Source organism: Rhodnius prolixus, unplaced genomic scaffold (assembly GCF_049639745.1).
Source record: "Rhodnius prolixus isolate KJV_2025 unplaced genomic scaffold, Rpr scaffold_2, whole genome shotgun sequence".
Classification (NCBI taxonomy): Eukaryota; Metazoa; Arthropoda; class Insecta; order Hemiptera; family Reduviidae; genus Rhodnius; species Rhodnius prolixus.
Window position 1 is genome coordinate 35,799,389 of NW_027411592.1, and position 24,743 is coordinate 35,824,131.

Below are 24,743 nucleotides of genomic sequence, written 5' to 3' on the forward strand. Positions count from 1 at the left end.
GAGAGACTGTACGAGAGGATTAGAGCTAGTAGAGAGAGCGGTATGAAATTTTTTATATTTCATCTTGGCGTGTACGAAGGGGATGTTGAGGTTGTTGTGAAGAATGAGGTTAGTCATGCTGAAAGTCAAGGGGCCATTGACGATTCTGTCGGCGAGGAGGATTGTTAGGGATGATAGAGGAAGCGACAGACTGTACAAGAAGATTAGAACAAGTAGAGATACAGGATTTTTAAAAAACTTACAAACGATTTTTTGTTTTCATTTAAGAATTTTACAACCATACGGCTAGTACAACAAGCAAAAAAGATGAAATATAATAAAGTATGTGCGTCCGAACTTATAGCAAAGTTAAATATGATTCAAATGTTACAATCACTGATTTTATCCGTCGTGGTAGAGATAATTATTGTATCTCTGACCGGTTTCGAACTTCCTTCCATCATCATAGCTAGATTAATAAGTTTGGTGTAGAGATTTCGACTTTACTTATGTTGCCGTCTCGCACTTCACTCGCTGACTCAAAATGTACCTTGGAGGTAATCTCTCGTGACAGTTATTCATGGCAGTAAGTGTAGTGCTAGACAGTAACGTACGTAAAGCCGGAATACAAAAGTAATTAATCTAGCCCAGATTATGGCCATGTATACAATAAACTTGCGAGCTAGGTAGGTTAAAATCAAAGATAATATCCAGCAATGAGGGCCACATTTGCAAATCTTGAGTTGAAAGAAAATTAATCAGTTTTTTTATTAATTAATAATTAGCAGGATAAAAGTGGAAAAAGAAAATTATGAGAGTTTTTACACAAGACTTTTAATTCTGAAAATTCCCATAAGTTCGTGAAAATTACTTTAATCAAGGAAATGTCAAGATAGTAGTTGATGTATTGAAGCAAAATGAACAAGCAAGAGTATAGAAGGGAATCAGGTTATTTTGTTTATTTAGTGAGGTGAAGGAAGTCAGACCAAGAAGGATTGAGTGCTGCAGAGACATATAATATAACTGATGGTAAGAGATACCACCTAACCGGTGGTTTATGGTTCCATCAGGTCAAACTTAGTCCCCACTGGGGAATATCTAAGTGAGGTGACTCCGTCTGGACTAGACATTAATGCCCTACTTGAGTGGCACCTGTAGGTAATCTCTTGTGACAGTTTTCACTAAGCTTGTGCAAAAACTGGAACCAAATATAACTCATACTTTTAATATTTCTCGGCTGATAAATAAATACATTATTATTATTTTATACGGGTTCAGAACTTAATTTAATTTTGAATCTGATCCAAGTGTAAGGTAGGTATCACGAAACAAAAGATTTTTCTGGAATATCTAGAGACATAGAAAAATAATGATTTAAAGAAAGAGATTAAGGAAAGGGCTAGCAGCTAGTAAATCCACCTCATCCCTTGATTGGGCATGCAGAGAGTCCCTTAAGCGGCATTCCAGATGCAATAAGGAGTTCTAGAGTGGACCGACGCCCGCTGTGGGATGGATTCAGAGGTAACGAAGTTGCAGATTAGCTGGCCAACAATGGAGCATCTGCTCGATTCTTTGGTGCAAAACCTGTCCATGGCTATGCTATGAGCACTTGATATCAGCTCTTAGGCAATGGATTTTGAGAGCGCACGATAAATCCTGGAGCCAGACAATAACAAACTTGGCAAATAAAAAAAAAAGTATTAATTTTAAGCATTTTACTTTTTTTTCTTCTTTTTTTTATTTATTTTGTAATTTACAATCTGTATAAATATATAAAATAAATAAATAGGAGGTGATGAGATGAACTGGTGCGGGAAGAGCAGGAGGAGAGGAGCTACCCAGCGGTAGCACTCTCTATATGAGATAGGGGAATATGAAGAGAAGAGTAGGAGAGAGGAGAGATTTAGTTCTTCAGACTGCAAGAAAGTCGCCGGGCCACTGGCGATTCAGTCGGCGAGTAGGATTTTTAGGGATGTCAGAGGAGGCGAGAGACTGTAAAAGAGGATTTGTGCAAGTAGAGAGATCAGTATGGAATTTTTGATATTTAGTCTTGGCGTGTTGGTCTATGAAGGGAATGTTGAGGTCATGGTGAAGAGTAAGGTTAGTCACCATAGAAAGGTGCGTCAGCTATCTGTCCGAGGAGTTTTGATTGAAATGTTTGTACCTTCCGTACGTTTGTTGGTTTGGATGAACCCCGCAGCTCTAGTCCGTAAGTCCACATAGGTTTGAGAATATTTTTGTACATTAAGCGTTTGAGTTCCATGGGCAATTTGAAGCGTCGTCCAAGAAGTCTGTAAGGCAGTTTCGCACGTTTTGACACTGATTGTCTTTTAAGTCTAGTGTGTGGGTTCCACGTGAGTCTTTTGTCTATGTAGAGCCCAAGGTAGCGCGCCAGATCTGTACAAGGAAGAGAATTGCTGTTGAAGAAGACAGGTGGACAGGAGCCCCGCCGGAGAGTAAACGTGGCATTTCTGTGAGTTCATTTTAATCCGCCACTTCTTTGTCCAGGATTCTATTTTATGTAAGAGTGTCTGTAACTTGTATGAAGCTGATGAAGGATGTGTACTTGTAGCTAGAATGGCTGTGTCGTCTGCATATGTACAGAGTAGTGTAGAGGGTTGTACAGGTATGTCTGATGTGTATACTGTGTAGAGGATGGGGCCAAGTATACTCCCCTGCGGCACACCCACCTCCACTGTGGAGAAAGAAGAGATTGCGGAGCCAGTACTAACTTGAAAGAATCTATCTGAGAGATAGGAGCGCAGAATGAGGTAGAATGTTGAGGGAAGATGCTTTTTTAGTTTGAACAGTAATCCAGGATGTCAAACACGATCGAAGGCCTGGCTTACGACTAACATTTTACTTTATTTTTCAGATAACAATTACATTTTATTTACTTCTTAAAAATAATAATAATAAATCAAAAAATAATTTAAACAATTAAAAATAATTACTAAAAAATAATTTTCTTATTAGGTATTTATCGTTGCATATTAACTATTTCATTTTATTAAACTTTATATTCTAAATTCATGAAGCTTAAACTCTGAATTCAAATTAAATTACCCCAATTCTGTTTTAATGTATCTCAGAAAATTAGGAAAACAAAAATTACAATTTTCGCTTCATTTTCGTTTAAATTATAATAAACTAATCAGAAAAGTATAAGGTCGCCTAGTGTTAGCTGCGAACAGGAAATCATTGTCGTAATTAATTAATTCGGTATGTATAGATACAATTAATCACTGCCGCATTTCTGTTCTTTTTTATGCTGGACGTTACAAGAGCGTAGGCCTGGTTTTCTGAATGAATACACTCCGAGCTTCAACCCACAACAAATATTATAATAACCCAGCTTGTATTTGGGGGCCTACTTTGTCTTTTTTATTTCTTAATTTTTTTTTTTTTGCGTTGTTTATTATTTTTTGGACTGAATGCTTTCCAAATTTAGCCAGTTAATGAAATTTCATAAATGTTGTTGTAACGGAAGTGAGTGACTACATCTAAAGTGAAAAACATTCTATTACAACTACGCTGAAGTTCCTAACTCACAGATTACGCTGAAAAGTAAGGCATCAGAGTAGCCATGAGGTTAGGAGGTGAGGGGCACCGAAATTATAGATCTAAAATTTGAAGAAAAATCGCCGAATCCTTTTTTAAAGAGAATTTTAAAGACTGAAAAATCAAACCAGTAAGAGGTGCTTTTAGTTGATCGATTTCACCAAAACCAATTGTGGCAATCATCTGGCGGTACCTAACCGAAATATCTACACATTTAAACAGATAAAACCATTTGTGAAAACCACTTTATTGATCTCAGGAAATTTAAACGGTAATTTCCTTTGAAATCTCAAATGGTAAAAATCTGCTTGAAAACAACTATCTTCTCAAATTAGTAGTGTAAGAGAAAAAAATAAATAAAAAGTAAGTAATAATCTGGCAATTATGTGAGTAGAATACAAATTAGTGGGAGACTTTAATATAAGTAAAGGAACCTTCGGCTGCATAGTCGTCTAGTGAAGGTTAACAAGAAGAAAGGTCAGTCAATATTTTAGTCAGGTCACTTGGTTAATTAATTAAAGCGGAAATATAACACTTAATAAACACATTTAAATAATACAGTTACAAAAAAAAAATATTTGAAAAAGTGTTCTGACATTTTAAATTAACGCTCTTCAAATGAAAAAATTTTGATTGACCTGGAACATGTCTTTCTAATTTTATATAATTATTACGTAACATATTATTGTTTGTGTCATCATTGCTTTGGCACTGTAGGAATGTATGAATTTGTTTTTCTGATGTCGCTGCAAGTAGAATTTTTCTGTATCAATAGTAGCCTGTCTATTATCTGCATTAATAGAGGAATCTGGGAACGATCTTTCAGTATTTGTTCCGTTTCCTTCTAAAGAGACTGGAGTCGCTTGGAATCAATCCAACTAAGTATGTAAGTTCTGTATCTGGTGATTTTGTTCTTGTCAAGTTTTTATCAAATTTGAAGCGCTAGTCGGTTGAAGTGAGTATTGTCTGAAGCATTCTTAGTCCTCGGCCATAAACTGCCAATTCTGTTTTTCTATTTTAAGTTTATTGACAATCATTGGAGCTCTGTCCCAGAAAATTAAATCAATTCCGTAAAAAACTACTTTCGCTTGGTTAATTTAGTCCAAAAGCTTGTTGTTGGACCCCTTTAAAGGCACGTAAACCTTAATATATCTAACTTGAACATCCTAACTCGTTATTAAGTTATTGTTACCCTTTTGCTCTAACAGGAAGTACCCTCAATTTAACTTTCCTGGACAATATTACAATTCAAACTTTGTCATAAGTACAATTAGTAAAGCAAAAATCTGTCTTGGGAACTATAACCATCAGGAAGAACTGAGGCGTGCCTCGGCCTAATTAAACATAAATTCCGTAAACTGACATATTTCTTCACGTAGCATTGTTGGCCTCGAAGAGCACCTGAAGTAAGCTACAGTACTTGCAGATTCCGTGTGGAAATGAAGAAAACTTCAATAATTGACTGCGATGTTATCATTCAAGAAGGATGATATTGAAACAACTAGGTACTTACCAAGTACTAAGAATTCTCAGATATCTAGGACTGGAGGAGGTGCTGTAAAGATTCGTCTAGCAACAGTAAGGGGGCGCAATTTGAGGATGCAGGGCACTTTTCTACCTCCTTCCTCACAATAAAAAAAAAAAAAAAAGTAAGTAGAAAATCGTAGAAACCATTTTTGAAAAACGGAAAAATCTAATCTGTAAAGTGTTGGTACTTCTGGTGGAGATTTTACTACAGCATTACGTCACAGCAAGATATTCCCCTTGTAATAAATCGATACATGAAGTATTGATGGAATTTTTTGTTTTTGTAAATATATCTGGTTCAACCACACCAACAATTCAAGATTTAAATCTTTTTTTTTTGTACTTCAACGAAATGAAAATAAATTAAGATGTGACCAGATTAGGATAACCTACAAAGAATATCCAATAGCGTACATTGTAATACTTTACTTGTAAGTATACTTACTTACATTTTTTTTTTAATGATATCTATAATAGAAAAGGTGTTTTAAAAAAAAATCCAATATGGCAACGTAAAAACTGAACTTTTACATGAAATTCATTACCAATTTTTTGGGCCACTTTAAACTATTTCTTAAGAGATATCTAAATTAAAAAATAACTCATAATTAAGAAACAGCCCGGTTTTTATTATTTCGGTATTTTCTAAGAAGGAAATTTACTTCTTTATAGGCCAAATAATAATTACCACATTAATCCAGCGTTAGTAATGAGATCATTAATTCTAAAATACGATCAGTTCGCATGATCAACAGGAGGTTACAAGTTGAAAATCTTGTTCATTAGCAAAAGTAATGAAAATGTAATATTTTAATATTTTTTAAAAAAAAACACCCGTTCTTCTTATTCAAACTCCAAATTCACTATATATGGAAACGAGATGTCCTAAAAAACATTTAACTGGCTAGAAATTCCGTTTAATTGCATAATATTTATTTAATTCAATTAATAAAGCCACATGTTCGGGTTAAATTTCTTTAATAGACTGTTTAATAGAATTTCCCAAATCATAAAAATATCTCAACATTACAAATACAAATAGAGAAAGGAGACTCACTAAATCACTATAACTAAAGCTCACGCTCTCTAGGCAAAGCGTCTTCGGGGAGGTTCGGCTAGTATCTATCTGGCGAAAGGAAACTGGAAGTAAAGAGGATTTAGATAGAGTTAAGGATTTGTGGAACTTAAGAAAACTTAAGCGGATATCCATCGAAGGGAACTTCTAAATGGATATTTTCATTGTACTTGAAAATAGGCGTGGTAACCACTTATTTTTAGGATTTTTGTCTGTGCAGTTTGAATGCAGAGGAAGTAGAGGAAGTGGAATCCAAAAATCTGGAATTACTGCCTGTAAATCCATAAAAGAGTCCAGTTCTGAATTATGTAGTACTTTGTTTTTAAAGGAAAACTTTATTCTAGAAGTATGGGAAAGTTTTCATCAGTTTCACCGTTTCATCAGTACCTGGAGAACGTGAAGACTGTGACAGTTCCAGTTGAGCCTCCTGGTCATGTGGATTCTAAGATATCTCACCTGGGTCAGCCGTAGCAAGCAGAGAATTGTTAAATTAATGGAAGGACATGTCCGTCTGTGATGCATCACAATAAAGTGATGTGCATCAAGGACTTCATTGTTCAAGTAATCTTCAAGTAATGAGCTAATACTCGAGTTTAACATAAGAGACATCGAAATCTCTTCATTAAACTGAATTTTCTCTAGACCAAAAGTCGAAAGCGGTGAGGGATACATGCGTGCGACGACGGATCAATAAAATTAAAAAAAAATAAATAGATAAATTCGAATCTCCGACGCGACGATTCCCAAGGGTCTGGATGGCCATTCTAATTTATTCAGTTTGTATTGTTTTAGATTTATTGAATGTCCGTCCACGGAGAACTGTTTTGGCTCCTTTATGATCAGTCAATGTATAACTTTGATCGATTATTATTACCAAAAAACTGTTCACAATTCTACTTTTTACTCATTATATAATTACCTTTTTTTTTTTTCTTTTTTTTTTTATTTCATCATGTCCTTTAACTAAATGTCCCAAGTAATGTAGAAATAGTTGAGAAATTTGTAGATATTATATTTTTAATGGTTTTACTAAAGACTCGAAGATTTTTTTGCTCCAAAACTTGTTTTCTAATTAAAGTGCACCTCGCCAGCTAGCCGTTACTAAACACAAGAGGAAGTTAAAAAAATAAAAAATAAAAGCAGCAAAGCGTGGTCCTGAATTATTTAGATGTAACAAGCCTCGACTTCTATTTTTAAAAGTGCCAAAAAATTTGGGAACATAATTAAAACATAGAAAATCGTTTCTTTCTCTAAATTAGAAGGCCAAAATTCTGATCACGTTTTTAACTACGAAAACTTTCTACTTTAAATTGAAATGTACTCCCGAATAGTTATTTTAGAATTCATTTTCGGTATTTGCTTCTCAAAGAGAATTCCACATTGCTAATGCAACTTTTTTTTTTTTTCTTGCATAAAGCGTGCACTTCCTGCAATGTAATTCGTTAAATAAGTAAGAAAAGCTGATTAACTAAAATAAAAAAATATATTCCGACAAATCATTCCATTTCAGCAGGTCACTTCGTATGCTAAATAAAAACGTTATCTGACAACTCAGTGGTAATGTTTTCAGTAACTTATTGACAGCTCATTAATCAAGAATATTAAAAATTAATATCGATAATCAGATTACTACGAGTAGTTTTTTTTTTTTTTTTTTATTTTATTTCTGCATGCTCCATACATTGTATAATACATGCTGGTATACAACATTTAACAACAATAATAGTTGATAATACTAACAAAATAATAATATTAAATTAAATGATATAATAAAATAATAAAGAATATTAAAATCATAATAATCAAAACAGAAAGAAAGATAATTATAAGAAAGATAAACAGAAAGAAACAGAGAAAAGAAAGATAATTAAATAAAGAAAGATCACTTTTGGGTCGATTGACTTAATTACAATTTATCAAAATTGATGTTATTTACAAATTTCACAAATAACGGTAGAATTTCGTTATGCAGCAGTGACAAGTGACTCAATTCCAAGTTATTTACCAAAATAGCCTGAATTAAATGAAGGCGAAAATTTTCAAGCAGCCTGCAATCAAAAATAATATGGGTGACCGTCTGACTCGATAAATCTCCACACTGGCAGTTGGGGTCACTAATAATGCGGAAGCGATGAAGGTATTGCCGGAACTTGCCATGGCCACTCAGCACCTGGGTTAACTTAAAGCCATTTTCTACGAGTAGTAGAAAATATCGAAGTCATATTTAATATAATTAGAGATTTCTAGTTATATTCGGCTTCACAGTTTCTTTGAAGGGTAAATGTATAACATTTAAAAAATAAATAAAGAATAAATATTAAAAAAAAAGTCCGTTGAATTTTTGAACTTTATATTTAATGCCTACATTTAAGTGACGGGTAATCAGAATTAGACGGGTAATCAGAAGACGTTTTTTTGACACAAGGGAAATCGGTTCAGAGGCATAATGACCTAAATGGAATTTCGAATTTAACTTTTTACAGGCACTTACATAAAATAGAATCCTGGGCCAAGAAGTGGCGGATTAAAATGAACCCACAGAAATCCACGTTTACTCTACGGCGGGGCTCCTGTCCACCTGTCCTCTTCAACAGCAATCCTCTTCCTTTTACAGATCTGGTGCGCTACCTTGGGCTCTACATAGACAAACGACTCACGTGGAACCCACACACTAGACTTAAAAGAAAAGTAATGACAAAGCGGGCGAAACTGCTTTACAGACTACTTGGACGACGTTCCAAATTACCTATTGAACTCAAACGCTTAATATACATTACTATTCTCAAACCTATATGGACTTAAGGACTAGAGCTGTGGGGTTCAGCCAAACCTACAAACATACGGACTGTACAAACATTTCAGTCAAAACTCCTCCGACAGATAGCTGACGCTCCTTTCTCTTCACAACGATCTCAACATCCCCTTCGTACACCAACTCGCCAAGATTAAATATCAAAAATTCCATACTGCTCTCTCTACTTGCTCAAATCCTGTTGTACAGTCTCTCGCCTCCTCTGACAATCCTCCTAATAATTAACCCCACGAGGCCAGTGGCCCCGCGACTTCCTTGAGGTCTGAAGACCTAAAGATCGTTACATCCCGTAGAGAGTGCTGCCACTGGGCAATTTCTCTCCTCCTGCTCTTCACGTACCAATTAATTTTTTTTTTTAAATGATTTAAGGCGCGACAACATCTAAGGTTATTGGCGCCCGGAGCTATTTTTAGTGCACTGCCGGCCTCCGGACAGTGTTCTCTCGTTACAGACAACACTGTCCATCACCGGACAGTGAGCTGTAAGAAACTCCTAGGAAGAGAAAATCTAAGGGTCAGCAGCTGGATTCGAACTCGGGACCTCCGCGTGGGAGTCCAGTACGCTAACCGCATAGCTAATCCCTTCCCTACGTACCAATTAATCTTAGTACTTCCAGATTTACTTATTGTATTTATGTAATACAGATTGTAGATAACTTAATAAATTAAAAAAAAAAAGTTTTACAGAAAGTATCGGTTTAGAGGTTCCCAGAGACGGATTTTGGCAAACTGGACGATGTGGTTGGGTATCCACCCTAACTCTATAACTAGAAATCACCGAAAGTTCAAATTTTATACCGTGGTTAGGTACCAAAATCAGATCGATTTTCAATCAAAATCGATCAACCAAATGGTACCACTTAACTGAATCAAATTTTTTTAAGTATTTTATGAAAACAGCTCCAACGATTCCCTTGAAACTCGGTGCACTAGTTGCGAATAAGTAACTCTATAAATTTTATTTCAAACATTTTGCCAGAAAACTCCAACAATGGGAAATTCGTAAGAGCGGAGTTGTCAGACTTCTGAAGCCCAATTTACTGTTGATTTTACTGACTGGCCTCCTTTGTGATATGAATAAAAATCAAATGTGGGACGGTATTTTCCAAACTTGAAGAAAATACGCTAACTTTACAGAAGAGATTCTTTAGCCTTAGTGATTTACTTAAAAACGAACCCTACAAATTATATTGAAACATCGTATAGACAGAGACATATACATTTATAATTTTTAATGTTTTATACTTATTTAATTTGTTTTTGAAAAAGTTTTCCTGAAAATTCATCAAGAACAACTTTATCAGTGGAGATGGTACACTAAAGTGCCATTTTCGTGTAATGTACGGCCTTATCTCTTGTGCATTATTCAGCAAGCCTAAGTTTGCCAGTATTCCGGATTGGAAGAGAATTACTCAACCGAAATTACTTCATTAATTCAATATGTTGTGTTCACGTTTTAAAGATTATCTGCAAAATGACTCTTTGGATTGTCAGTAAACTTCGTATATACGCGTGCATTTATTTATTATATTTCTAGAATAATTCATTTTAGGATAGTATGAGAAAAGACGCTGGAATAGGCTTCTTTTTACGATTACATTTCATGTGTTTTACGGTTTTACAAATTTGCATAATGATGGTCATAATTTAAGTAACAACCATAATGATGCAGACTTTGGATCGGATCTTAGTCATCGAGTAATGATAAAGGAAATGGTCTAAGAAAAGCGTCAGTTGAAGATTGATTTGCTAAAATGATTAAGAACCAACACTGTCTGAACGGAGATTACATTCTGAATAGAAAGGTATTCAGGATAAATCTAAAGATAAAAAGTTTAAAAAATGAAGAAAATTGCTTGAGAGTTAAGGCAAAGAATAAATAGGGATAGAAATAAATGGGAGAATACTGGAAGAGATAAAGGAGAACGAAATATGGTTGAGGTCGAAGAAAAAAAAATGGACAGAACAAAATATGTTAAAATTGAAAAGGAATTAAGAATGTTGGAACATGTAAAAAGATGATTGGAATAGAGCCTGAACCTTAGTAAACAGGCAATTAGGCTTTAGGTCGAAGAAAGCGTGGAAGGAACTAAAGGAACTAGCTCAATTCTAGAGTAAAGTAGCAGGAGAATTAGAGAAATGGTTTGACAAAAAGTTGTATTTGAGGACAGCCCGAAAGATCCTGCAAGTGTTAGATATTGATAGAACACTCTACAAGCTAAAACTGTGAATGCTTTACAGCAATAAATCATCCTATTTCCCTGAACAAACTCACGGAAATGAAGGACAACTTTTTATTTAAAAAAAACTCCATATTTGATTCCTCAGAAGTGAAGTGCTCTTACAAAGCGGATCCTCCTTAGTAAATCTTGATGAAATTATAAATTAAAAAAAAAATCATGAAAAAACTGTTCAAAAAGTGGAAATAAATAAATAAATAAATAAAATATTTCAGACATTATGAAGTAATGGATTTAAATAATAAATTGTAATAATTAAAAATAAATAGCACTAAATGTTACAATAATATCATAAATCCACTTGAGTAATAAAATGCATTTAACTATGCATCCTACTAATATTGCCACAATAAAGTATAATTTAATGTTTTTCTACTTAAAAATAGTGTACTGTGACGCAATCTGTTTTTATATTGAAGCTCGGTCCGTATTCCTTAAATCTGAGATAATTTTAAAACTATCATAGTTATTTATTGAAAACTGAAAATGATAATTAGTTTTTCAAAATTCCATTTTAGGCTCGTTAAAAACTTAAATATTGTTACTTTGTTTACAGCTAAATCAAGCTCTTTGTAGAGCGGACAACTTCAGAGGAATAATTGACCTGAAACTAGTTTTAAGATTATAATCTAGCCATTTAGTCTCAAAAGGATTGATAAAAATCTACGAGAAAAAAGCAAAAGAAACCACATTAATGCACAGTGGGGGAAAATAGATAGAAATTGGCTTCAAAACGACTCGAAACTAATTAAGGCGTTGGGAAATGGAACGGAAAATTCTCATTTCTATTAAAAAGAAAAGAAAAGAAAAGTAGCTCTATTTAATAAATCTCGGAGAATATTAAAATTCAAAATTTTAGGAAAAAATAAACAAAATTGAACATTAATTATCTAAATTAATTCAAGTGCAATAAATATATATTTAGCTAAAATGAACTACTAACTTAAATGTTCTAGTTAAACAACTTATTCTACCTGACCATGTTATAATAACTATAATAAGCTATTTTGATATGAAAATTAATAGTTTACTTCAAAGGCAATTACGACACCATTCACTAGACGAAACTAGAGAATGTATTTACAAAAATAAAGCCAGGATTTTCTCAAAGTTCTTGATTTCTGACTCTTTTATTATCTATTTGTTTAGTATAATAAATACAAAAAAATCTGCATTTTTGTAATGCATAGTTTGAATTGAATATACAAATCAGAGATTATCACACAATATTTCACTCAATTCTTACCCCCTTTACTTAACAATTTTTAGTCAGCCAACAAAATAGAATCTCTATTTTGCTTTGTATTAAATAAAAAATATTAATTTAGAGAAAAAAAATACATCGTCAATATCTGAGATCATTTGCAGTGCACTGCCGGTCTCCGGGACAGTGTTTTATCGTTACAGACATTATCCATAACCAGACCATGACCTCTATTGAGTTCCTAAGAAGAGAAAATTTAAGTGCAGCAGGCAGCTTGCCTCAAATTCGAGATCTAAGCGTGGGAGTGAACTAACCACTAAGCGAGTGGTTACTGTCTGTCTTTATAATAATGGCTGTATGATTTCACTCGATCAGAAATCAGAGTATTGTTTAGCTGAACCACCTAGCACAATAAGTTATGTTTAAGCCATAAATATTACAACGGACGGGAACAAATGTCCTCCAACATAAATTAAATCGAAAATATTACTGCACTTTGTTTTATTCTTCTTCTAACGTTTCGATTATTTACCACGAATTCTGAAGCTCTATCGGGACCAAAAATTGACCACGGTCACGGTTACTTCTCAATCAACCCTGATCGAGATTAAGAAGGAAGCGATTGAAAATTACTCTCCCTGGATCGACGTTAGTTATGTCGCCCTAAGTTATGTTTTTATCGTCGAGTACATCTAATATATCGTAGAAATACGATTTCTTCATTTTGCTTATAGCATTTCTTCCACCTCCAAAACATGTGGTAATGAGTCATTTTCAGTTTTGTAATTAGACATTTTAACTTGGCATATTATAAAATTTGGCATAAAGATACTGAGCAAAAGTTTATCAAAAAAAGGATCTATTACTTTACACATAACATACCATATCATCGTAAACAGAAGTCTAAAATTTTTGTTTTTATTTACGAAAACAAGTTTCCTCATTAAAAGCAAATTTTGAGGTAAACTTTCTTAAAATTTTCTACAACTATTTTCTTCCTTTCTAAATCACAATGGCGGAAGTAAATTCAGTGTCTTCACAAGCGGAGTTTAATGAGAGTTAGAACTCAAAATTCGAAGGGAAAAAACCACAAGATCTTGGGGTTTAAGGAAAATCACTGCTTTTCCACTTCCAGGGTTGAAATGTGCCTTACGACATTTAAGGGCCTATTGAGCCTTCCTTAAAGGTGCCAGAAAAGTCCCTAAAGCACCTACTCTATTCACAAATGTCAAACAAATCCCATGATCTGAGAGAATAACAGTGAGATAAAATTCTTCTCCAGCACTTGGTAGTTACACAGATGTCTAAATATTCCTCGAATAATGGCTTGGCAATCAGTTAAGAGATGTATTGGAGTTTTCTCCATTTCCTCTCAAAAAAAAAATCTGCAAATGCAATCACGTTCTAGTGCCAGCTTCCTCCAGGAGTCGGCCGTGTGCTCCTTTAAGGGAAGTTTACGAAATTCTTCTTTATTCAGACTGAGGTGCGCATCAGACAAAGAAACAACCAAAAAATACAGGTGGGAATATCAATCGTTTGCACTAAGGCTTACACCGTGTTTCATTTTTAAAACTTCATTGTAATAATTTACAGGAAATTACTTAGGCACCAAGATAGCCGAATGGTATGAGGTGAGCCCACAAAGCCAATATGTATTGTGGCTACGGGTTCGGATGCCTGTGTAGGCCTTAGGTTTTATTTAATGGTTAATATGACAAATTTAGAGTGAAATTCAATCACTAGTCGCCACGTCCACGACACCTAATTTAGAAGTTAGACGTAATAATACCTGCCCGAAATGTAGAAAATAAATATTTTGTCATTTATTAATGAGAAAAAGCAATCACGCTAATGATGAATATAACATAGTAACATATTAAAAATCTCGTTCTCCATAAAAAAGTTTTTCTTAAATTAAATAAAAGATTGGTAATTACACTAATCGAGGGAATTATTATTAAATTCTGTGAAATAAAAATTACTTTCAACACTTCTTGAATATTCAATAATATCTTAAATATCTATTAAGTAATGGACATCAATGGGGACAGCATACTCAAAGGAACTGTCCGGACAGCTGACGGTATTCTCTTAATTCTGTTAACACAATCCTTCATCGGACAGTAAGCTGAAAAAAGGCTCCGAAATAGAGGAAATCTGAGGCGAAAAACTGCTTGGATTTTTAAGCGGTAATCCTAAATCCATCTTCCGAAAGTTAAAAATTCTTCTGTTCAAAAAAAAAAACATTTAACTGCAGTACTTAATTAGCAATTACTTTTAATTTAATTAAATTTAATTACGGTTAAGAAGCAAAAGAAGACTTTTAAAAAAGTGCTTTAAAAAAGTTGAATGAATACACACGTCACTTTTTTACGCGGTTTACCTGATTAAATTTCTTGTAATTTTTAATTTGTACCGATAATACTGTTAACTTCAATGTTTGTGGTAATAAGTAAAGTAAAATAATTGCCTATTTTTTCAGGCAGGCTTTAAGTCCAACTACCAATTAGGAGGCAACTGGCAAACATACTTTACTGTAAATTTCTTTTATTAACCATTAAATAAAATCCAAGGCCTAAGACCGGGAATCGAACGCAGTACCACAATATGTTACATATTAGCTTCGCAGGTCTCGCCTCTAAACCGCTCGACTACCTTGGCGCCTTGTTTGTTGTAATACTGTACTACATATTTTTCAAATTTGGTTATAAATTTTAAAAAATAAACTTCCGAAAAGTTATTTCTCTTCAAACTTAAATTTTTCGTTTCAAATTGAATCCTCATTAGCATTCAATAAGTGTTCCGTGCTAGTATCATTGTACAATTGCACTTTAAAGAGAAGCCAATCTATCCCTCACCTTGAAATGTTCTTAACCGAATTGTCCGGAACAAACAAGATGAGTAGTAATTTCAGGAAACCGTAGGTACCGTTTTTGTTATAATCTCAAAACACTGTAAAATCGGTTCATTAAATTATACCGATTTTGTCGAAAATCGTGCTATCGCGCCCCTTCTCGAAATATCAACTTTGCAACACACTCGCTCACAAATACGCCAATTTATAAATCTTTCATAACAAGAGAACATCAAGACGGATATTGCTGTTGTAAACACAAATCCAAAATTTGGCCGAATAAAACAGTGAAGTCAGGTGGGCTTTTTATGTCTTTGCGGAGGCGACTGTTAATCATATATTTCATTAAATTCTCATACTTACTATTAAATAAAATGCCAGGCGTAGACCGGAAATCGAAACCAGTACCACAATACGCCATAGCTTTGTGGCCGATTACAATAAATTTTTCTTAAAAGAAGTAAGACAAAGTGAAGATAGTTTTTTAAAACAAATGCCTTCAACGGTGTAAAAAGTAGTACTTTTTCACTAATCTGAAATCGTTAAGGCGTTATATTGTTCCAGAAACAACTTTATGCAGATAATAATTATCATTAGGAATTCGTTGATTATATCTACTTCTTTTGCAAGAAAGATAAATTTTATTTTAGACATTCTAAAAGAATTGGTAAAATAATTTTTACACGATTCTTGAAAAGTTCACTTATCTGTGGCATCCAGAGTGGTGGAATATGGAAATTGTAAAGTAAAATACGGTTTGCACAGATTTAAAGAATTATATATGTAAATAATTTTCGGCAAGATATTTTGGGTTTAAGTTTTTCAAATTGTTCGAATTACAAACTTGTAAATATAAATTTATGAATTTGTAGCATTACTAAAGTTTTACTTAGGAGTTTTCTCCATTCTTATTCTCGCATTTCAAAGCTTACTTAACAAATCGTTTTTTTTTGTGGAAGGACTTTTCAAAAATGAGAAAAATTCCTGCAAAATACAATATTTATACACTGGGAAAAGGGAAATTTTCCAAGTCAAATTCATTTAATGAAACTTTTTGGATTAAAAGACAAATGATTACAATTGTAAACAACAACAGAACGAAGAAGTCTTCATAGAAGAAGATTTATTTGTTAAGTAAGCTTTGAAATGCGAGAAACCCTTGTTTTTGCCTTATTTTGCTCAAAAATGTCTTTTTTATTGATTTTGAATGTCGAAATTTCATTTTTATCATTTATAAAATACGTCAATCTGTCGGAAATTCCCTCAGCTTCAAAATGCATGCATTGGTTTTGCAAAAAACTGAATTGTTTTTCCATTAGGCTTAACAATGCAAAAAAAAAAGTTTTTCCCGTTTTTCGACCTGAAAAATTATATAAAAAGAAATAAAAAATCCGCAACGTAAACCGATTTGGTTTTCAGTGGATTTTGATTAGTTTTGACCCAAATAATAAGGTGAAAGAAAATTTTTTCATGTTGGTGAACCTTTCAATTAAAATCGTTCTAGGCGAACTGTGTATGTTTAGTGAAGAACAGTGTTTAACATTAAAAAAAAATAGACTCTAACATTCCCAATTGTAAAGCAGTCAAAATATTTTAAAATATGAATTCAATTTATATACTAGAAGTGAAAATAAAATAAAAGCAAGTAGACATAAAAATCAGCATCAGCTAGAGAAGGTTTTAGTGATCAATAAGGCTTAGATAAAGGCAAAAAAGTAAACTATTGTCGCCTGAAGGTTCGTTACCGGGACAGCCACTGGGACACGTTATAAATTTCAATTAGGTCGCAATAAAACATTCTTTAGTAATGTAGAAGAAGACTGGCTTGGGACTGAAGAATCACGAGAAATGTAGAATGGAAAAAAAGGCTAGTTTTATTTTGTAAACAAGGTGCCGACATGAACAGACCAACCAATTGCATTGGTTACGGTGTGTCTTTTCATAATAATGACACACTCTTTCATTTCATTGATAAAAGACGCAAAGCAAAACTTTTTTTTTTTTTTACCCATTCATGAAGAAGATGGAGACCGGGAATTTCTTGTTAAAAATATAACCTGCACGCCAAACTTTATGTTCCATATATTTTTTTTTTAATTTCAAGGGCAAATTAGCAGATAATTTGGATTAGATAAGAAGAACCCTCTCGTAACTGCACAATTATTATTAACAATTACACAACTTATTCAATGAAACAAACATAACTATAAACGCTAGACATTTAATAAGGTATTGACAAAATTTATAAAAATAAACAATTAATAAGCTGCAAAACTCTAAAAAGTAAGCATTCACCTCTAATCTAAAGCCAAAGCATAATTCAAGCAAAATTCTAAGACGGCATGCAATTTATTAGGGGTAAAATTTGATTTGAACCAAACAAAATAGAAGATAATTAAATTTCAAAAAAACTTACTCAAAATTACCACAATAAATAGTTTTATGAAGAAAAGTGAATATTAAAATTTGTTTAATAATACATTAGCAAAAACTGAAGTGCAAATATTTGAAACGTTAAAAATGAAAATTTGAATTTAAATTTTGAATTTGACTTTAAACTAAGCAGGAAAAGGAGGGAAATACTTTAAAAATGTCTGTGCATGGAGTTTCATTTTTGTCTTTTTTTTTAATGCATTAAAATAATACAAATAAATAATTAAATAAATAAATAGTAAAATATAAAAGAAAAAGAACTCACGCAATGCACACTCATTTTATAATAATTTTGTAACAAGAGACGAAGCGCGCACAAAAATTCACAACATTTAGACCATAAACATAATATTGTAACAGATTTATGAAAAACACTGATTTTTTTATTATTTAAATTAATTTAATTTTTGTACAAATAGCACTGGTTCCTTTTGTAAAGGTAATAGTAATTCCGGGTTGCAGCCGCTTGTCGTAGCACACTGTTGTTTGTAAATAGGTATAGTTTGTTTATTCCTTGAGGGGCAAATAAATATATATTTTTTTTTATAGAAAAATATAACTTCGAAATCTTTTTTAGAACAAAAAAAAAAACTAACTAACAAAAATCACGAAAAATGTTTATCCCTTTTGCTTTTTTTTAAAAATCGCGAAACGGCCCTACCTGCATTTGTAGCCAACTCTCGATGTGCGGGTCTGGTACAATCTGATCGTCGGTCACTAGTCCACAAGTCTCCATGACACCCGTAGCCGACCGGTGGGTAACTCGCACTGAAGACGGGTACTCTTGGCTGGAAATCAGTCGGCTAACAGGGTAGGGACGGGAGTGGGGAGGTAAGTTAGCAGGTGGGGGGCCATTTAGCCGCCACAAAATACCTCCTCTCCTTGTCTTTATTTTGTCTTTTTTTTTTTTTTTAATTTTGTACTTTCCTAATAACTGTATTTATCTAAGTAAATAAAACTGCAGAAGTATTAATGAATGGAAAAAAAGAAGCAATTTAAAAGATGTTTTCTTTTCAAGCTTTTAATGATTAAATATGAAACAAAAAATCCATTTTGTTCTTTTTACAAAATGTAATTAGCCATAAAAAAACATTTAATATCAATTAAATTTAAATTGTTTTATGAGTATAGCCAGTAGTTCTAGGGCCTTCCCGCATTCCCAAGCCAGGGAAGAGGTCATTCTGAAGGATACGAGAGCCTTCAGTGCAGCCTCCTCAGCACATATTTTATTAGCAAAAACCTTGGCCTGGAAGACTGTGGCGTATCTCCCAAAAGATCTCTCAATGAGTACCTCGGGTTTAACCCCATACACTCCAGACCCAGTCCCATAGTCCATCTTGGAGCCATCGGTAAACCAAATGCCTCCCTTCCGGTACTGGTCCGTCCAGTTCACCCTCCTCGGTTTAATACACACCTGAAAAGGAGTCTCGAAACTGTATTTAGGACAGATACTGTCCCCTGCCATGTCAATAACCGGCCCAGGGTCGACCTTATCTGAAATACTCATATGGCCAATGTAGGAGCTGATACGCCTCCATTGCCCATTGCTCGCCATTCTGTACGCACTGGCCCTTGCCTCCGCCTGAATAACATATTGAAGCGGAGCCAACCCCAGCAGTACCACCAGCGCTGCAGTAGGGGTACTACTAAAGGCCCCCGTGATCATCAGACAGGCCAGTCTCTGCACCCTTGCTAAAGCCTTAATTGCCGTCTGTTGTTCAGTCTTCCTCCACCACACCACTGATGATAGGTATGACTGTACGTGTGTAGAGCCAGTGGGTCATCTTTGGGCTAAGACCCCATGTCTTCCCACAGGTTCTAGTTATTCCACAAAGGGCCTGTTTAGCCCTTAGTGTAACTCTCTCTATCTGCCCCTTACAATACCCAGATACTTGACCTCACACGACACATCCAGAGTTTTACCAAAAAAAAACGGAGGTTTTTGTAGCTCTCCTTGTCCCTTCTCCTTGTAAAGGGAACCAGAGTAGTTTTAGAAGGGTTCACTGAAAGCTCTACCCTTCTACAGCAATTTTCTATAACCTTGAGAGCTTACTGCATGAGTTCAGCCACGATTGTCTCGTGCCTACCCCTGACCACTACAGAAATATCATCTGCATAGCCAAAGACCGAGAACCCAAGAAGGTCTAGCACCTCAAGTAACTCATCTACGACCATACACCAAAGGAGCGGTGATGAAACCCCCCCTGCGGGCACCTCCTAACTTTCGGTAACTCCAGCGATTCCCCAAAAAGACTCGCTGTGATTCTCCTTGATGATAGCATGTTACAGATCCATCTTGAAACAGTGGACTCTACGCCATGTCTATCCATCGCCAAGGCAATTGAACTGTAGGTAGTGTTACTGATGGCACCCTCAAAATGTGACTTACTTCATTGTCATTCGCAGCATATCTGGCGCAAGGTTAAACAAAAAGGCATTTAAAACCAATTTTAAGGGTTTTATTTCATAAACTAATGCTTCAAAGTGCAGAAGAGACTCATTTTACTTGCAGATCTTATTTCAACATAACCGACTTCACTAACTACAGAACTGATCACCCTGATGATACTACCCATAGGGGGTACTGCAATTCTAATTTAAAAAAATTGTCTTCAACTCAATCTGATCCCAACTAATCCTACTAATTCTCTTCAATCAACAGTCATCCCTCTCCCAATAAACTGAACAGACGATTCAAACTTCTCTCTAGACTTCTCGACAAGCGATGTAAACTCTCACTACAGAATAAAAACGACTTATCTACACTATGATGATACTGAAACCTGCCTGGACATACGGAATGGAACTTTGGGGCTCAGCCAAAGCTTCCAATATCTACAAGAATCCAATCCTTCCAGTCAAAAACACTCCGTCGAATCGCAAATGCTCCTTACTATGTCTCTAGCTCTACCTTGCACCGAGATTTCCTTGTTCCTTATGTTTCAGAAGCTATAAGATCCTGTTATATTAAGTTCCACACATCAATCACCTCACATCCTAATCCACTAGTATCCCAACTTACTGCATTGCCTGGAAATACTCCCAGGCGGCTGAAGCGCAGGTGGCCAAGTGATCTTCTAAATGAAGTAAGTGCCAGTGCACAATAGTGAACTCCTCTTTGGGAGTTTTCTTTGGGAATGAGTGAATTCTCCCCTCATGCTATTCATGTACTTATCTATTATCATGTTGTATGTATCAGCTTCACTTATTGCAGAAATATATTGTAGTTGTGAAAGTAAAGTAAAAAAAAAAATCCAAATTATAATTTAACTAATAACACCAACACTTAGGCTTATTTTTAATTTTTAGTCAACTAAATCCATGGAACAATTCACTAATTAACACCACACGACAATAAACTTCACCAAGAAAACAGTCATAAAGAAATAAACAATCTGGTGGACTTACGCCACTGTCATTCTCAACAGCATGAGCTTTTGATTAAGTACTAAAACTTTGTGCTTCTCCTGATGGCCAATAAGTGCACTAAGAACTTACTGCATTGTCACTCTAAACAAAGCAGTTGTTGTAGAATATAAAGCTGTCGTTACCTTGATTTCAATAAAAAATGGACTTACGCCACTTTCATTCTCACCGGGTCATATATATATATAAATTTCTGAGGATCAGGATGAGATTTACGTAAAATTATGTAAAAAGTTATGTTAAAACTGTATCGGTTTTTAATTTTTTCCTTTTTTTAATAATTTATTTCATTTTTATCTTTATTTACTTTGGGTATCTATTTTTCCATAACTATCTACAAGTTTATATTCAAGTGCAAATATAACACCATCATAAAAAAAAGTTTGTTTGCTAGGAAAATAAGGAAGAAATTAACTTTGTAATTTCTTCCTTCTCTCTCCTTCTAAAAAGAGAAGACACTATGATCGTGCAGAATTTTGCTTTTCACCTGCAATATCAGCTTTATGGCCTCCTGAGTAGGAGAAAGAAGTTTTTACAAATACGAGATCTGCGTATGTGTTTGCGGGCAAGTGTGAAAATGACTGAAAACCAGACCACCATGGAAATTTCAAATTTTTTTTTTAATTTTCGATTCGGTGCCACCTTAGGATCCCGCCAAAATTTGCCAACCGGAAATGTCACTTTACGGAATCAATTTTGTAAGCGCGCGAAGGTGCCTACACCCAGATGCGGTGGGGGGGGAAGATGACGCAAACGCTAATTCCCTTACGCGACATGGGCTCGAGGGGGGCACCGCAATCGTTTATCGTAAATAATGCTAAGAAAATATATAGCAATAAACACGGTCAAGAAAACAATTACCTTTGAAGTACTGGAAGCGAGTTCACACAGCATCCGCCAGACGGTGAAGGATCTCTAAATAAGCGGTAGAAAGGAATAGGGACTATTAAGGAGCTTAGGTAAACAATTGTGTAGAGATGTGTATGTGTCTCCAGCACAGAGATGCATAGTAAGAGAAAAGAGTCGAGTAGTGGTCCATAGGACGTTTTTATGGGAGGCGAGGCAGAAATATAAGGGGAAGCGAAGGGAATAATGAGCTCCGTAGTGCCGGAAGCGGCCAGCGATGAAGCGTTGAGCAGAACTACAGAAGATGCACTTCAAGAAGCGAACAGCTGGCTAGGCGTAGACACACGAACTGGTAGCTGCGTTGACTCTTAGATGCGTTACAGGGAACACAATAAGGTTTCTATGGCAGAACAAGAAGTAGTCGCGTGATGAAGCGGTGCGCTGTGAAGCGGGGGTGCAGCGTATGTGAAGCATAGCAGTGACGGACTTCAACTACTATGAAGCGGTATATACCAACTCCGTCTAGAGAGAATAGAGGAGGAGAAGGGTTTCATAGCGTGGGAACCCTAAAGAAATAAACATAACTACAAAAGAGTAGAAAAATAAAATATTTAGCGGCGACAAGAAAGGAAAGGATTAACGCGAAATAACGCGTATTGCGTGAAAGTGAAAAATGAGAAAGAGACAGAAACAGAAAAAGGTGAGAGGGAAAACAGTCAAATGGTGCCGCCAAGAAAGGACGGCACGCGCCTTAACAATGTTTTAAAATGAAATCAACTATTTTCTTTAATTTTTTAGGGTGGGTGCTGGTCTAGTGGTCATCAGCGTGGTTTTGTAGTTTGGAAGATCCTCAGTTCGAATACCACGTTTGGCTACTTGTTATTTATTACAAAAAAAAAATGGTCGATAGTGAAGCATGAGCTTCCGCCCCCCGTCCACGTCAACTCATTGGTAGTTGGAAGTTAAGGCCGCCTGAAAAATTAGGCGATTACTTTGGTTACTTTGCTTACTTGACTTCAATCTTTTAGATTAAAGAAAAAGAAGCTGATTTTCTCGCAAATGTGTGGAAAACTTTTTGGAAATCTTTTCCTAGGGTAATCTTAACGCATTTCCAGGCGAGTGTTAGGGGTTCGGCTTCCCTGCAAACTGTTAGTTAACTGTGATCGTCGGTCTCATTCAATTGAAATTAAACCGTCAGAAAGGTCTAAATTGTACCACTCTTCGTAAAAATGATTGTATTTCGTGAAATTTGTTATTCCGAGTGTGTTATTTTACTATTAGTATCTTTATTTGTATAGAGATACAATGTATCTATTTCAAAGGAGTTCATGTTCTTGTTCACTTTATAAACTTTGTAAAGTGTAAGATCTTAGTTTTAACAATTTTTTTAAACTATTAAAAATTATTTTTTCCACACACGTATTAATTAATTTACAATGTTCTTCTTTAGGATTATTATATTTGTGCCCAAATCTTATAAAATAATTTCTTTTAGGCATTCAACTACCTGTAACTACCAATTAAATTTAATGTTGCTTGGATAGAGCTTACTCATTACAATCAGTCTCTTTAAGCAGATTTTTAGATAGTTATCAATTATCATTTGTGTTTTCGGGTTTTGGAAAATACTCCATGAAAGACAATTTAAATCCTGTAAAATGTGCTGTTATATTTTCTCGTATATCTTGAGACAGACCAACCTTATTATGTACATATTAACAACTTTACTGTATAATATTTATTAAAATAATTTTTATGTATTATTGGTAAAAACGTTTCTATATTTTTATGCTATGATTTGTTTTAAATTTTTTATGTCCGCCAATATTGATTATTTTTCGCGTACCACCAACCAGCAACTCGCGTAACACCAGTGGTCGCGAACCACAGGTTGGTAAACGCTGATTTAAGGAATCCGGCCGTGTGTGGTTAGTAGTACAAGGATGCCAAGGATTTAGGGATGCTACTCCATAAATAAAATCTGATGCAAACTACAACTATCCTGTCAATACTGACTGACTGACCGAAAAACCGAGCGCCAGAAACCCTCGCTAGAGTGGAAAGATTGGTGACTTGTAATGAACCTTGGAATTAGCACCTCCAACAGAGCTAGGGTTTGGCTCTTCTCTGACTGTTGACTCAGGCAGAGGCAAGATCCAACGCGTTCTAGAACCAGTGATTTTGTTTTATCGATTTGTCTCTTTGTGAGTAAGTCCTCTGTGTAACTGTAGTCTGTATAACTAAAAAACAAAGTTCGCATCAAATTCAAGTAGTACATATTTTGTTTTAGTCGTTACTAACAGAATAAGCTATTGGACAATACTTTAAAGGGTCACTTAACTGAAACTATTTTTAGTTTTTTGGAAATTAGTTTAACCGTTTCTACGACTATCATTAAAGTTGATATAGTAAAGTAATTGCCTATTTTTTCAGACGGGCTTTACGTCCAACTACCAATTAGGTGTCGTGGAACAGAGGCGACTAGCAAACATATTTTACTGTAAGTTTTTTTTTTATTAACCATTAAATAAAATCCAAGACCTAAGACCGGGAATCGAACCCAGTACCGCAATACATATTTGTTTCGTAAGTCTCGCCTCTAACCGCTCGGCTACCGTGGCGCCTTAAAGTTGATATACGATCGTATTATTGTAATTACATGAATGAGTAGTTCTGAAACTTTTATTTGCAACATTTTTCTGGTAACATTCATAATTTTGAAAGAGGGAGGCTTTCCTCTAACGTGCCATTTTAGTATATTTAACTGTCTCACTTCATGAAAAACAT

General features: G+C 34.7%; 1 protein-coding gene across 15 annotated transcripts in view; it reads right to left on the reverse strand.

Annotated features, from left to right (window-relative positions):
• Nucleotides 1-18,493, reverse strand: part of LOC141450556 (uncharacterized) — a 542,687-nt gene extending 524,194 nt beyond the window's left edge. For 6 of the 15 annotated variants that reach the window (XM_074121205.1, XM_074121197.1, XM_074121203.1 and 3 more), the window contains exon 1: nucleotides 17,950-18,448. In XM_074121205.1, coding sequence (XP_073977306.1) covers nucleotides 17,950-17,964 — 15 coding nt within the window. In that variant the 5' untranslated portion in view covers nucleotides 17,965-18,448. Of the gene's footprint in view, nucleotides 1-17,949 lie in introns of all 15 variants that reach the window. The other 9 variants (XM_074121191.1, XM_074121198.1, XM_074121188.1 and 6 more) reach the window with 6 other exon arrangements.
• Between the last annotated feature and the right edge of the window lie 6,250 nt (nucleotides 18,494-24,743).